General features: G+C 45.1%; 1 protein-coding gene across 1 annotated transcript; it reads left to right on the top strand.

The window, feature by feature from the left end:
* The first annotated feature begins 1,174 nt into the window (after positions 1-1,174).
* On the top strand, positions 1,175-10,795 carry LOC119323118 (bifunctional nitrilase/nitrile hydratase NIT4-like). The gene is made up of 5 exons (XM_037596696.1): positions 1,175-1,546; positions 5,685-5,876; positions 9,276-9,569; positions 9,878-10,159; positions 10,261-10,795. The coding sequence occupies exons 1-5, from the start codon at positions 1,402-1,404 to the stop codon at positions 10,428-10,430; spliced, it is 1,083 nt and encodes a 360-aa protein (XP_037452593.1). The 5' UTR covers positions 1,175-1,401; the 3' UTR covers positions 10,431-10,795.
* Positions 10,796-14,111: the final 3,316 nt, after the last annotated feature.

Here is a 14,111-nt window from a genome sequence, read left to right as displayed (position 1 = left end):
TAAAACCAATATGAAACTAAAATGTTAATTTGTGAAAATTGTGAAAACAATATGAAACTCAAATGTTAATTTGTGAAACCAATTATTTTCAAATGTGTAACAGTTAATTTTAAAAGAGTGGAACATGTTATTTCAAACATGTGCAATTGAAATATGTGTGTTTTTTTGTGAAGAAGCGAGTGGAAAGTGAAATTCATATTCTGAAAGTGAAAACAATATGAAACTAAAATGTTAATTTGCGAAACCAATTATTTGAAATGTGAAACCATTTTTTTAATTATGAAATATGTTCTTTCAAAAACGTGCAATTGAAATAGATATGATTTTTCTGAAACACGCCCGTGAAAAGTGAAACGGCAATTCCGAAAATGGAAAACAACATGTAACTGAAATGTCAACTTATGAAAATGATTATTTTGAAATATATAATAGTTTATTTCAAAATAGTGAGATATGTTATTCCAAAATGTGGAATTGAAATCGTTATGATTTTTGTGAAACAAGCTTATGAAAAGTGAAATGTGGGTTCTGAAAATGAAAACAATATGAAAACAAAATGTCATCTTGTGAAACTGATTATTTTCGAAGTGTGTAACAGTTTACTTGAAAATAGTGAAATATGGTTTTCCAAAAAATTGAAATTAAAATATATATGATTTATGTGAAATATGTTACATGAATTTTAAACCGACTTAAAATATGTCCAAAATCGGTCTTGTTTGAAAGGTATTTGTGACAGGAGTTCAAATATATAAAAAGTTTTGAAACCGGAATTTTGGTTTAAGAGATATGATGCTTTAAGTTAGCAAAGGTGAAATAAATGGATGAATTAGTATGAGAGAGAGAAGAGAGAGAATGGCAGCACATGTATGCAAACTCATATACCATCTGACTAAAAGCTGACATTGGTGGGATCTCAGGTTTGATAGCTGTATATTCTCAAACTAAAATGAGTTGTTTTTTATATTGCACAGTGCAACACTAATCTATAGACGACGGAGTGAACGACCAGGTGTCGGAACCGTGCAATTTTCCGCTTCGGGCAATACAGGCCTAGAAGCATGTGTGGTGCGCAATTTTCCGCTTCGGGCAATACAGGCCTAGAAGCATGTGTGGTGCATGTGGATGGAATTCTAACTCCCTCAGCTTTGTCGTCGTATCGTACCAACCATCGACCACACACCAGCGTGGAGACGTGGATTGGCGCTCTCTTTGTCCAGTAGGTCACTGACCCGGCGGCGGCGGCTACCCGGCGCTCTCCCTTGTCCATTCCGGCGCTCCCCGGTCCCCACTCCCCACCATGCCCGCTTCCCCTTGAATGCCCACCTCTGCTTCCAACCTCCACATCAAGCTCCAGTTCATCCGCGGCTACGATCGAGCGAGTTTCCCGAGCCCATACCGATGGCCCTGGCTCCCTCGGGCTCAGGCAGCACGCCGGTGATCGCCGAGGTAGAGATGAACGGCGGCGCCGACCAGAGCGCCACCACCGTACGAGCCACCGTCGTGCAGGCATCCACAGTCTTCTACGACACCCCCGCCACTCTCGGTAACTACTCGCTCGCCGTTTCCCCTGCCTTAGTAAATGAATCACTTAAATTCTTTCTCTAGCCCTCCCTGCTGCTGCTCGATTACCTTCGGAAGAGTTACCAGCGTGTTGGATTAGTTTAAGTTGTCATTAGCTGAGATGAAACCATGGGGTCATGGAGATGAGATGATCGTCTAAACTTTTTTCGGTGCAGTTAATTTCTGAATCCGCGGGTATTGTGACTTTGGTGTTGTGAGAGACACCAGTTTGTTGTTATATACCGTCGCTTTGCCATGACTGGCAAAACTTCTTTTTTGCATCGTGTATAGTGGTAGAAAAGGTTGCCTTCTCGGTGCAAAACTCAGTAATGCAATGGTGGAGACGGCTGTTAATGATGGTGTCTCTTGTATCCCTTGATTTTGATGCATAAGCCTTGTCTTAGCCTTCCTCCCGCAAAGGGATGTTCATGCTTCCTTTGTCCTCAGGGTAGGAAAACTAGAGTTGTTATATTCCTTCTGTTTGATTCATACCACTGAAATAATTGTAGGCAGCAAGGGTCATCACTAAGACTAAGAGCTTCTTTAAAGACTTCACTATGATTTGTTATTCAACATATATTTGTACTGTTTGATGCCATATAAAGCTAGTTGGTAAAGAGTGGCAACAACATGTATGCTACATTTTCTTTCTTTTACATCATGTATTATTTACTTATTCAGTTGAAAGAAACCACTGTTGACATAAACCTAACAGAGATTTACCTCACTGTACCAAGCAAAATAAGAAGATGAAGCTGCTGCACCTTCTAGAAATTAGAATGTTTTCTTGTCCTGCAAAGTTTGAAGTTTATACGTTATTTCGTTTGAGAGAAACAAAAATGACAAATGTGCCTGCACAGATGCAAAAATGGATGGCTAAGATAAGGGGTATCATGTAGCTCAAGCTACACAAAACCACACTCAGTCCCATGGTAAAGTTCCTCTGTAGGTTGAGCTACATGGAACCTCTTATCTTCAGCCCTTCAGCATTGCTTTGAGATCCGTACTCTCCAACTAAATTGCAACAACAAGTTCTCTTTTTTGTTTCTTTCAAATGAAAGAACATATGGACTTCAAACTTTGCAGATCAAACAAACTTTACAACTTCAATGTGTGAAAAAACTTTCAGGTTTTTGGACCAACATAAATATGCAAAATGAGGATTTTTTGATTAAAAAAATAAATTCTAGCATTTTAAATGCATGCAAAAATCAGAAGTTTTCCCCCATAGTAATTAGAATGTTTTGTTGTCCTGCAAGTTTGAAGTTTATATGTTATTTCGTTTGAGAGAAACAAAAAATGACAAATGTGCCTGCACGGATCGCAGTGCAAAAATGAATGGCTAAAATAAGGGATACCATGTAGCTCAAGCTACACAAAACCACACTCAAGTCCCATCCATTTCCGCCACCTCTGCAATTGCCTGGCATGGGAACATAATTCACAGTTTGTTTTTCTGGATATATGTGCAGTACTAAGATTATTTTGTATTAGAAGAAGACCTAAGATAGTGCAGGTCGTACAGCCCACAAAGAAAAGCAGAAGGAAAAATAAACTACAAAAGGCTTATTTGGAGGATGAGATGGCTATTTATCAGCATGGGTTATGTGTTGGGACAAACCCGTTCCAGCGACGAACGCCGAGTAGCTTTCGGCGGCACGAACGCCGGACGAAACTCTCTCTGACACATACTCGGACATACAGAGGTGGAAGAAAGAGGAGGACACTGGATTTTTCGGCAACAAACGCCCGCCGCACGAACGGCGTTTTTTTTTTTCGAGCTCAAAACTCGCTCGGCACCACACCGTACCACAATGGACTGAATTACATGGCTTAAATAGCCAGACTCACCGGCCACCCCACAGCGTGAACGCACACATAACTAACTACCCTGGAGTCTGGAGTCTAACAAACTCTATCCATGCACACACACGGACGCTCACCTCCTAGAATATCTCAACCACATGCACCTATATCCATCTGATGCATGCACGTAGCTAACAACTTAACCAGCTAACTCAGCCATGCATAGACTAACCAACTCACGCACGCACGTAGCTAGCTTATCCATGCAACAAAGTCATGATTATCCTAACAATCTCCCCCTAATCTTGACTTCCATCGCCAAAGTTGTTGCAGTTCCCGCCGACGTCGTCGCCATCGCCGCCGCTATGGTCCCCACCACGCTTGACACAGCCTCCAGCCTCTTCCTCGGCAACACACGTTATGCTCCTTCTCCGCCGACGACACACGCCCGACTTTCCGGCGACATACGCCGTCTTCCCCGATCCGGTTGCGGCGACATACGCCATCTCCTCCGGCTCCGGCAACACATGCCAGTGACAGCCACAGCGCCACGCATCTCCTCAGGCCGACACACGGCCCGGAGCTTCATCGTGCAGCCGCCGCTGAAACGCCGCCACCGCCGGACTCGTCGCGTGTCGTCGTCGCAACACGCTCGCTCAGGCCTCCACGTCCACCAAGCTCGCTGCGGACTCACCGCGTGCCGCATCCGCGTCTGCCATGGCCCCAAATCTTGAGGCTTTGATACCAAATGTTGGGAGAAACCCGGTCTAGCGACGAACGCCGAGTAGCTTCCGGCGGCACGAACGCCGGACGAAACTCTCTCTGACACACACTCGGACATACAGAGGTGGAAGAAAGAGGAGGACACTGGATATTCCGGCGACAAACGCCCCGCCGCACGAACGGCGCCACGCCGACGAACGGCGGTTCTTTTTTTTCTTTCGAGCTCAAACTCACTCGGCACCACACCGTACCACAATGGACTGAATTACATGGTTTAAATAGCCAGACTCACCGGCCACCTCACAGCCTGAACGCACACATAGCTAACTACCCTGGAGTAGGGCTCCAAGAAAAGCTCGAGGCTCGTGAGCCGCTCGAGATCGACTCGTTTTTTGGCTCGACTCGAGATCGACTCGAAAAGAAATGAGCCGAGTTTGAATACTTCATGTAGCTTGATCAAGATACAAGCCGATCTTGAGCTGATATTGGCTCGCTCGATTGTAACTCGATAGCTCGAGATAATATCATTATGTTAAATGATCATGTCATATATTAAATGGAAATAAGATAATTTATTACCATATATGATGCCCATGATTTTTCTCCAATTTATTTACCAGCAAACATGGAAGCTTAATTAAGTGCGGAGAAGATTTTGGCCTAATTATGGCACGCAGTCGACTATGTGTTAAATATCCAGTTTTTCTTTGGCAAAAGTTCCCAGCATATGCGCCTTCGGTTTCTACAGACTAGTAAAAAACAAATATAATATGACAAAAATTCATTCGAATTGTTGCATTGCTTATATTATCTTTGAAACTAATAAATTCTAATATGTTGGTCGATTGTGCTTCTTTGGTATGGTGATGGAGTGACTTAGTTCAAGTTCTATGACAACTCCAAGATCATCTCCGACCTGCATTATGTTGCAACTTTTTATGATCTTTGGCCAATAATTTGTTTTCCAAATTACTCGTATATGTCTGTCATGAATCATTATCTTATGTTGATACTAGACTTTTCGTTATGAGAGAATAAGTCAAACTACTTTGAAGAAATTTATATTATCATGGTCTTAATTGGAATACTATTTTTAGTGCTTTCTTATGTCATGTTGTGCCTTATCTAGTTGGAATAATCTCCATAGATTTATATTTTTTACCATCACATTTAACTCGAAACTAGCTTGAAATCGACTTAAGATCGTTACAAGCTGAGCACGAGCCATGTTCTATAACTCGATCTTGAGCTTCACTCAGTTTGAGCTCGCTCAAATTTTGATATGAGTTGAGCCGAGTCAAGTCCAACTAGCTCGAACTCGACTCGTTTGCAGCCGTACCCTGGAGTCTGGAGTCTAACAAACTCTATCCATGCACACACACGGACGCCCACCTCCTAGAATATCTCAACCACATCCACCCATATCCATTTTATGCATGCACGTAGCTAACAACTTCACCAGCTAACTCAACCATGCATAGACTAACCAACTCATGCACGCACGTAGCTAGCTTATCCATGCAACAAAGTCATGATTATCCTAACATTATGTGTATGTGTATCTATTGCTAATATCGTTATTCCCACTGCAGATAAAGCAGAGAGACTGATAGCAGAGGCTGCTGGATATGGTTCACAGTTGGTCGTGTTCCCAGAAGCTTTTGTTGGTGGTTATCCTCGTGGATCCACCTTTGGCTTTGGGATCAGTATTAGTATGACTAATCCACAAGACAAGGGAAAGGGTGAATTCCAGAAGTATCATGCAGCTGCCATAGATGTGCCTGGTACGTGAGAATGTAATGCAGTATGTCCGCTTTCTTTTTTCAACTATTATTTTCTTATTGCCGACTACTGTTAACTTCTAAAGCACGTATGTGTTATCTTGCTAATATATTCTTCCTTGCATTTGCTCCTGTTGTTAGTCTCCCTTTTTGTGTCTGACATATGTGTAATTTGGAGGACAGCTAGCATCTGCTTTTTTCATCTTTAGCATGAAGCATATCTGCATATCAATAATTGCTTTACAACCGAGTCATGTCTTCTTAGTATTGGCCAGAGGAAGAACTGATTTTTGCAGATGCATATTGTTCATGGCACTCTTTGGTTCTGAAATGGAAAATCAAAGATCTTTTTCGCATACTTTGGTGAACACTACAGAAATGTATTCGCGAAAGAAAAAAACACTACAGAAATGCGGTTCCTATTTGTTAGAGTTGTGTCGAATATAGTGTACAAGGTAGGTAGGTTACAGTTGGACTATGAGTTGTATTGTGTTTACATAGGATATGGAGTCGTGTCCTAATAGGACACTTGTATCCTAGGCCTCTCATATATAGCGGGGATAGACACACAATGTAATATATGCCAACATAATAGCACAGACGCGCAAGAGGGAGCCGGCGGCGTGTGCCGGGCGCCCGGATGGCCGGTGTGCGGTATTGTGACGGTGTCACGGAGAGGAGCGCACGTAGTCAGACCCCAGGGATGTAGCCATATCGGTGAACCTCGTTAAAAAATCTCAATGTTGTGTTCGTGTGATTGTTTGGTCCTCGGATGATCGACGGTATGCCTCGGATTTATTCTAACAAGTGGTATCATGAGCTAGGTTGTTTGGAGGCTGTGTATTGTTGATCTAGAGAAGAACACGTGAAAGCTGTTGATGGGATCTAGCGAGATGCAATGAGTATGATTGGAGACATGGCAGCGGATGTTGTCAGCGTCGGTGGATCAAGGTTGTTCTTGAAGATTTGACGACGGCGTCGTGTTTGGAAGAAACCCAAGCACCGCTGTGGTGGGCCATCATAGCCTTGTGCGGAGCGGCCCTTGGCGAACAGTGGCCTGACAACGTGCGCTACAAGCGCGTGGTGCAGTACGATCGATCAAAGCAATTCAATGGAAAGCAGTGGACAGAGATTTGTTTTGGAAACAAAAGGAGACCGAGTCTCCATAGACACGGACAGGCAGGTAAATCAGTCGGCGCAAGGGAAAAGATCCGTCAAGCGCGTTGGCAAGGCAAAAGCAATTAGCCAGCATCGGAATTGGTGCCAAGGGAACTACTACCACGTGTGAAAGCCAAGAGTAATTCTTGATTGGAATTTGCTACCTGTACATCTAGGTGTACTTGGCCATTACGTGAGAAGAATAGTTATTTTCTTTCACAGGGTTAGTCATACAAAGAACCACGGTACCAACGGGTACTAGGTTTAAGGTGGAGAAGTTTGTCTAAATTGAAAACCTTGGGTTATGACAGATAAGGGTGAAAGATTTGTTGGCATAACAGAGATGCTTGAAGGCGTTGCGGGAAGTCATGTCAGCTGAGATGGAATTATCATGTGATGGATGGAAATTCGCGTAAGACGATTTAGGAGCCTCGGGCGTGTCGTACAGTCGAACGAGATCGGCTGGGTCAGACTAGACAGTCTGACGGATCGATGCAAGTCGGTTGGTACAGAAGACGGTGATGGGATCGGCGACAACGACATAGGAGCGTATGCTGATGGTGACCGACTTCTGGGCGTGAAAACACGTGGCGCAGGTCTGAGGGCATGTGTGACTTCGACAAGGCTATGACACGGGGTTAATTCAAGACGATGCGCACATGAGAGCTTGAAGTCGACAGGGCGCGGGGGTGGATTGATCATCTACCATGAAGTCATGTTGAAGGTGGAGCTGGATTGAGGGGCTACGGTGTAAGGATCCAGAGAATCGAAGCCTATTCAGCAAGGGATGGAAAAGCGAGGGACACGTAGTTCGGACTGGAGCCCAGTGGTCTGATGGAAGCGTGAAACTCGTCAACGGTCGGGGATGATCGGTGGTACTCTGCAGTGGAGGTTGAGTGGTGTGGGTTCGCGAGCCTTGAGACTCGACCAGGACAGCGGAGGCTTAACGCGGTAATAGCGGCGAGGCGTGCGGTACGCACGGGGACATGGAGACGGACCAGGGCTCTGGTGGTCATACATGTGGTCAGACAACTGCGAATTTGACTTGGGATGACTACAAGCAATGGTGAAATTCCTTCAAGTTTCAGACAGGCGGTCAAGAAAGGAGCGGTGATGTTGAGTTCAGGTAACTCTTATGTGTGACACCCAATATGTGAGTTGTTCTCTTTCACACAGGTCAGTGATCAGTGTGTGATGACGTTGGACTGGTACTCTGAAAGTTGGGAGCGCAAACTAGAGTAACGTGGAACTTAATTTTGCTCGAGTGTTGATTGTGGTCAAGAAAAGAAGGGACTACAAGTTGCAGGTGGAGTCATATGGAGTCTTTGGACTAGCAGCGGAACTCACGGGATAAGCTCAAGTCCAATGTACATGGAAGTTTGACGCGTTGACAAATTTAAGGTGGTGGAGAATATTCGCCAAGGTGGAGTTTGTTAGAGTTGTGTCGAATATAGTGTACAAGGTAGGTTACAGTTGAACTATGAGTTGTATTGTGTTTACATAGGATGTGGAGTCGTGTCCTAATAGGACACCTGTATCCTAGGCCTCTCATATATAGCGGAGGTAGACACACAATGTAACCTATGCCAACATAATAGCACAGGCGCGCAAGGGGGAGCCGGCGGCGTGTGCCGGCGCCCGGGTGGCCGGTGTGCGATATTGTGACGATGTCACGAGGAGGAGCGCCCGTAGTCAGGCCACGGGGATGTAACCATATCGATGAACCTCGTTAATAAATCTCGGTGTCGTGTGCGTGTGATTGCTTAGTCCTCGAATGATCGACGGTATGCCTCGGATTTATTCTAACACTATTAGACTGTCAAGGAGTTCTGAGAAGGAAGAAATTGTTGGATGAAATCCTCATGGCTAGACATCGAGTTAGTTTGTTGAGAATAAATAGTGTTAGTATTTGGCCATTCGTTGTCTTCCTGATGCAGTTTATGAGTATAATTTTCCAAAAGATATGGACAACCGTCTACTATAAATCATTGATAATTTGATACCTCATACCCCGTACTACTGCTCCAGCAACATTTTATGGTCATGTTCTTCAATCTCTGCCGTGATTGTCACACAACTCCACATCTTACATATTAATTGTTTTAATGGTCCATTTATTCTCCACTTTTTCTTTTAGCACAGCTAACAAGTTTTTCAGCTATTTCATTAGTCTCAAGTGTCAACATATGGTTTGTGTCAACTACACCACACTATGGATCTTCTTACTGACAGAACAGCCTGCAGGTCCAGAGGTGACACGCTTAGCTGCTATGGCTGGGAAATATAAGGTCTTTCTGGTAATGGGGGTGATTGAGCGAGAAGGTTACACACTGTATTGTTCAGTGCTATTCTTTGATCCTCTAGGTCGGTACCTGGGTAAGCACCGCAAGCTGATGCCGACGGCATTAGAAATGATAATATGGGGATTTGGAGATGGATCAACAATTCCTGTTTATGACACTCCACTTGGAAAGATTGGAGCCCTTATTTGCTGGGAAAATAAGATGCCACTTTTAAGGACAGCACTGTATGGTAGAGGTAAGGCTCTTGTTGGAACATGTATTTTCTTTTATGCTAATTTAAATGAAAGTCTACAGCCAACATTTTTTTAGCATCAATACAAATACAAGCGCTCATATACACGCGTATACACTCACCCCTATGAACTTGGAAGTACAACAACAACCTTGCAAGTGCCATGGCCTCATGAGATGATAAGTTGATAACCTTGAAATATATCCTTGTGTGCAAGTCAGATAGATAGGTTAATGTTGAAGATATGCACTGGCATCTTATGTATGGAGGTACTACTTCGAATTTTTCCTAACATCTTGTGCTGTGTGCAGGTATTGAGATATACTGCGCTCCCACGGCTGATTCAAGGCCAGTGTGGCAAGCTTCCATGACACATATCGCCCTGGAGGGGGGATGCTTTGTGTTGTCGGCAAACCAGTTCTGCCGCAGAAAGGACTACCCTCCGCCGTCCGAGTACGCATTTGCCGGTTTAGGAGAAGAGCCTTCTCCCGAAACCGTTGTCTGCCCTGGAGGCAGCGTGATCATTTCGCCGTCAGGAGAAGTCCTGGCAGGTCCCAACTACGACGGAGAGGCGCTCATCACAGCCGACCTTGGTAAGGCACTAACCAGATACTACATGCTCTCTGTGCATACGTTTTTGTACCCGGTTCACAGTTCGTCTTAGAAGATTCTGATGAAATGCCCTTTTGTGCAGACATGGGAAAGATCGTTCGGGCCAAGTTTGGTTTTGATGTGGTGGGCCACTACGCTCGGCCTGAGGTGCTGAGCTTGGTAGTGGATGACCAACCGCACCGCCCCGTGTCTTTCACCTCTGCTGCTGAGAAGACTCCGGCTGCCAAGAGCGACGGCACCGCAAAGCCCTGACGACCATCAGCTCAGTCACAAGCAGTTGTTTATTATCTATCGATAGTTTTCTTTTTGTGTGAAACGACTTCTATCGATAGCTTAATAAGCCGATGAAATGTAAGCTCGGATCGCCCGCATGCCTGATGCCCCTGTAAGTTTCGCTGCTTGTAAACAATTAGCTGAGGCCTGAGGCCCGTTCACCGTGTGATGCATCTGATATCCACTATGAGTGTCCTCACTCCTCACACTTGTTCCCCTCCCTGCTAGTAACAGAGACATGCAAAAGTACTCATGTGATTCCGAGCTCTAGTGATACCGGATGGATAGTAAAATCCAAAAAAAAAGTAAAAACAAATGAAAGATCTGAATTTTTTTTTGGATCACCGGAGCTCGGGATGTCCCAGAGAGATGAATATTTACTAGAAGCTGTCGCGCGCTTTGCCGCGCCGTTCTTCATTCGCCGGGTCAATTTTTTGGGTGGTCATAGCATGATTGATCGCTGGACTACACACTTCAGTTATGATGGGCACTTTGCTGCATAACAAAATTGGCTTTGTTGATCATATGTTGGCAAAAATGTGATCCATACGTCATCAGGAGCAAATTCCATATTCCTAGGCTTCTCACACAAATTTTTAGTGGGTTTAGCTAATGCAATTGATAAAAAACAGAACAACGAAAAGTATGTGATATGTATTCGTTAATTTATCAAGATATGCACTATAACCAATGTACAATGTGTATACAACAATAATATCATTAGCCACTGGCTAGATATGCTCTATTTAAGCCCACTCATAATATTCCCTCCAGCTTATTCTCATGATGAAAACATATCAAATATTTGCCTTCAAGATAATGAGTCAAAACATTCGGCCCGACAAAGTGCATGCTAAAATGGTACACTGCGCAATAAGACATTATACACATATACATGTCCCTGAAACCGTGGACGACCCAGGAATGGTTAATCTTTCATGAACAGAATGTGGAAATTATAGGATGACTGAATATTGTGTTGTTTCTATTGTATTGATCCGACCTTCATATGGGGTATATATAGAATACATTGTGAGGGAGAGAGACTTGAAGTAGAGGGCAAGTCGTACATGTTAAACCTATTTTATCTCTAATTCCTACCTCTATCTTAAACATAATTTCTAACATTCCCCCTCAGTCGTAGCGGGAGTGAAGCGGACGATTGCGACTGAATTTGTAGTCTTGCGCTTTCGTCGTCTTCTCCACTGCACCATCATCAACTGCGTCTGATGGGTTGACACCTAGGGCGGTGACTGCGTCCCTTCTAGTGCCTTCCTTGTCTCTCCTCTCTTCCCTCCCGCAGTCACAGCGGGAGTGGCGTGAACGTTGGTGAGGACGCGGACACTGTTGATTGGAGTTGTTGCCGATATGTTGTTGTAGACGTAGCCATTAATGTCAATGTCGAGGTAGCCGATCATGATGATGTAGCCGTAGTCAAGGTAGACGTGGTTGAGGTAGGCGTGATCGATGGTGTGGTCAACGTGGATGATGAAGCCGCACAAAGCCGGAGGCGCAAAAAAATGCGCTATGACGGAGCTGCAGACATGGACGATGCACCTTGCGGATGTCAGAGGGTGTCGTCGGCGATGAGTCCATCGGTTTTGCCAAGCCCGAAGGAAGCCCATCGAGCACATATCGGTTTTGCCAGAACCGTGTGGCCGTGTAGGGTCGTCACTACAGTGATGCCGTGTTGATGCAGTCTTGTCGTGGATGATGCGGTCGATGTCGTCATCGTGACGCGGTCATTGCCGTCGTTGAGTTCGCGTCTTGTAGAAAAGTTTGTCAGAGGACGCTAGGTGTCCATCTTGTGGATGAGGTGGCGGCGGTGTGTTGATGATGATGAAGACCACGTTGATGAAGACCTTGGCGATGAAGTGTCCGCGATGGCGTCGCAGTGGCGTGTCGACGATGATGCGTCACTTGAAGGCGTCCCTCCATGGTGATGAAGTGTCGACGCCCTGTCGTGCCAAAGAAGTATGTTGCTCATAACCTGGCGTAGTCGTACAGCTTCATGTTGATTATGTAGCTCGCTGGAGGAGTCGATCTCTCCAGGTGCAGTAGGTTGATGTAGATAGCTCCCGGTGCAGTGAAGTCGATCGCTCGGTGCAGACCTAAGGTCGATGCAGTGGCGCGGGTTGCAGATCGCTCGATGCAGTGGCTCGTGGACGTACGCGGACAACTAGCTGGTTGGCGCTGCAGTGTGGAGTCCCTTGGCGAGGCCGCGGCTTCGGCGATGGCCATCATGTGCACCGTCTGGAATCTATCTGGGATCTGCGCGTGTGTCCGAAGTCGATGAAGACAGCTGATGCTGATGAGGCCCAGCTACATGCCCTTCCGTGATCGAGCGCCCACGGAGTCGCCGTGCGTCGGGATGATGTAGACACGTGCAACCGGGCCCTCGGAGTTGCATCGTTGAAGGCTTCAAGCTAGCTGAATCCAAACCAAGCCTGAGTCGTGATATAGCACATACGTGCAGTTTTTGTGCATGCATGCCTGCATGGGTCGATGGAGGTGCTTGCCGATGTAGTGCAAGTGCCGGCTCCAAGGGAACCGATCTGCTCCCTGTCCGACTTGTCGACGCGATGGGTGTGTGCCGAAGCCGATCAAAAACAGATCGTATGTCTAGGCTGCCGGTCGCCCGTGCATATCCCCGGCGTGCCGGCCGGAGCCAGAGGTCGATGAAGATGCGCTTGCGCAGATGCGCCGTCGGGCCACCTGGACAAAAACCGGTGGCTGCTCTTCTGGACCGTGCGACCTATCGCGTGTGCTCCGCTGTTGCACGAGCGTCGTGCCAGATTGATCTCACCGGATTTGAGGGCCAGGGAGAGGAATTTATTTGTGGCTAAAGAAAGAAAGATCAATCTAAGAGAATTTCAAATTGTTCTAATCTATGGAATTGATCTAATCTATGAAATCGATCTGATCTTTGCTTGACCGGGTGTTGCGCCCCCGGGGAGAGGAGATTAATCTCCCCAGGGGTTGCGCGCTACGAAAGTGTGGTGGAAGGTTCCTATGATCGGCGTCGTGAGACAAATCGCTCTGATACCATGTGAAAGTGTGGCTGAATATTGTGTTGTTTCTATTGTATTGATCCGACTCTCATATGGGGTATATATAGAATACATTGTGAGGGAGAGAGACTTGGAGTAGAGGGCAAGTCGTACATGTTAAACCCATTCTATCTCTAATTCCTACCTCTATCTTAAACACAATTATATTTTAACAGAGAAAAGATGCAATTTCATGAAAGATAAATGATATAGTCAATATAAATTCATGGGAGATTCTTATTAACCACTTAATTTTACGCCATACTGGGGATTAATTAGAGCCCACTCAAGGTGTGTACAGAGAACAGGCAAGAACTTTCTATATATATGTGTGGTCTAAGAAACTGTTATACCTCCACATATACATTAAAGAAATAAAAACAATGAAAAAGCAAACCTGGACCAATTAAATAGGACCTTTGGTTCATAATTCTGACTTACTCTGTTTCTTACTTGCATGCCCTGTATACAACTACATTGCTACACATGCAAATTATCTCAAATAAATATTTGTGTTTTTTGGAACTGAAATATGGGGACCCCGATTCATAAGTCGTGATCACCGAATGCACGTGTACAGTGATCGTAGAAATCAATGCTCACTGAACAC

Source organism: Triticum dicoccoides, chromosome 6B (assembly GCF_002162155.2).
Source record: "Triticum dicoccoides isolate Atlit2015 ecotype Zavitan chromosome 6B, WEW_v2.0, whole genome shotgun sequence".
Lineage (NCBI taxonomy): Eukaryota > Viridiplantae > Streptophyta > Magnoliopsida > Poales > Poaceae > Triticum > Triticum dicoccoides.
The sequence above is the reverse complement of the archived record's forward strand: the minus strand, read 5'-3'. Positions and strand labels throughout refer to the sequence as shown.

Bases quoted from the DNA above. Each gene is read 5' to 3' on its own strand.
- LOC119323118 (XM_037596696.1), top strand. From the start codon at position 1,402: ATGGCCCTGGCTCCCTCGGGCTCAGGCAGCACGCCGGTGATCGCCGAG. The intron at 1,547-5,684 runs GTAACTACTCGC...TTCCCACTGCAG, and splicing joins CGACACCCCCGCCACTCTCG to ATAAAGCAGAGAGACTGATA. The intron at 9,570-9,877 runs GTAAGGCTCTTG...TGCTGTGTGCAG, and splicing joins GACAGCACTGTATGGTAGAG to GTATTGAGATATACTGCGCT.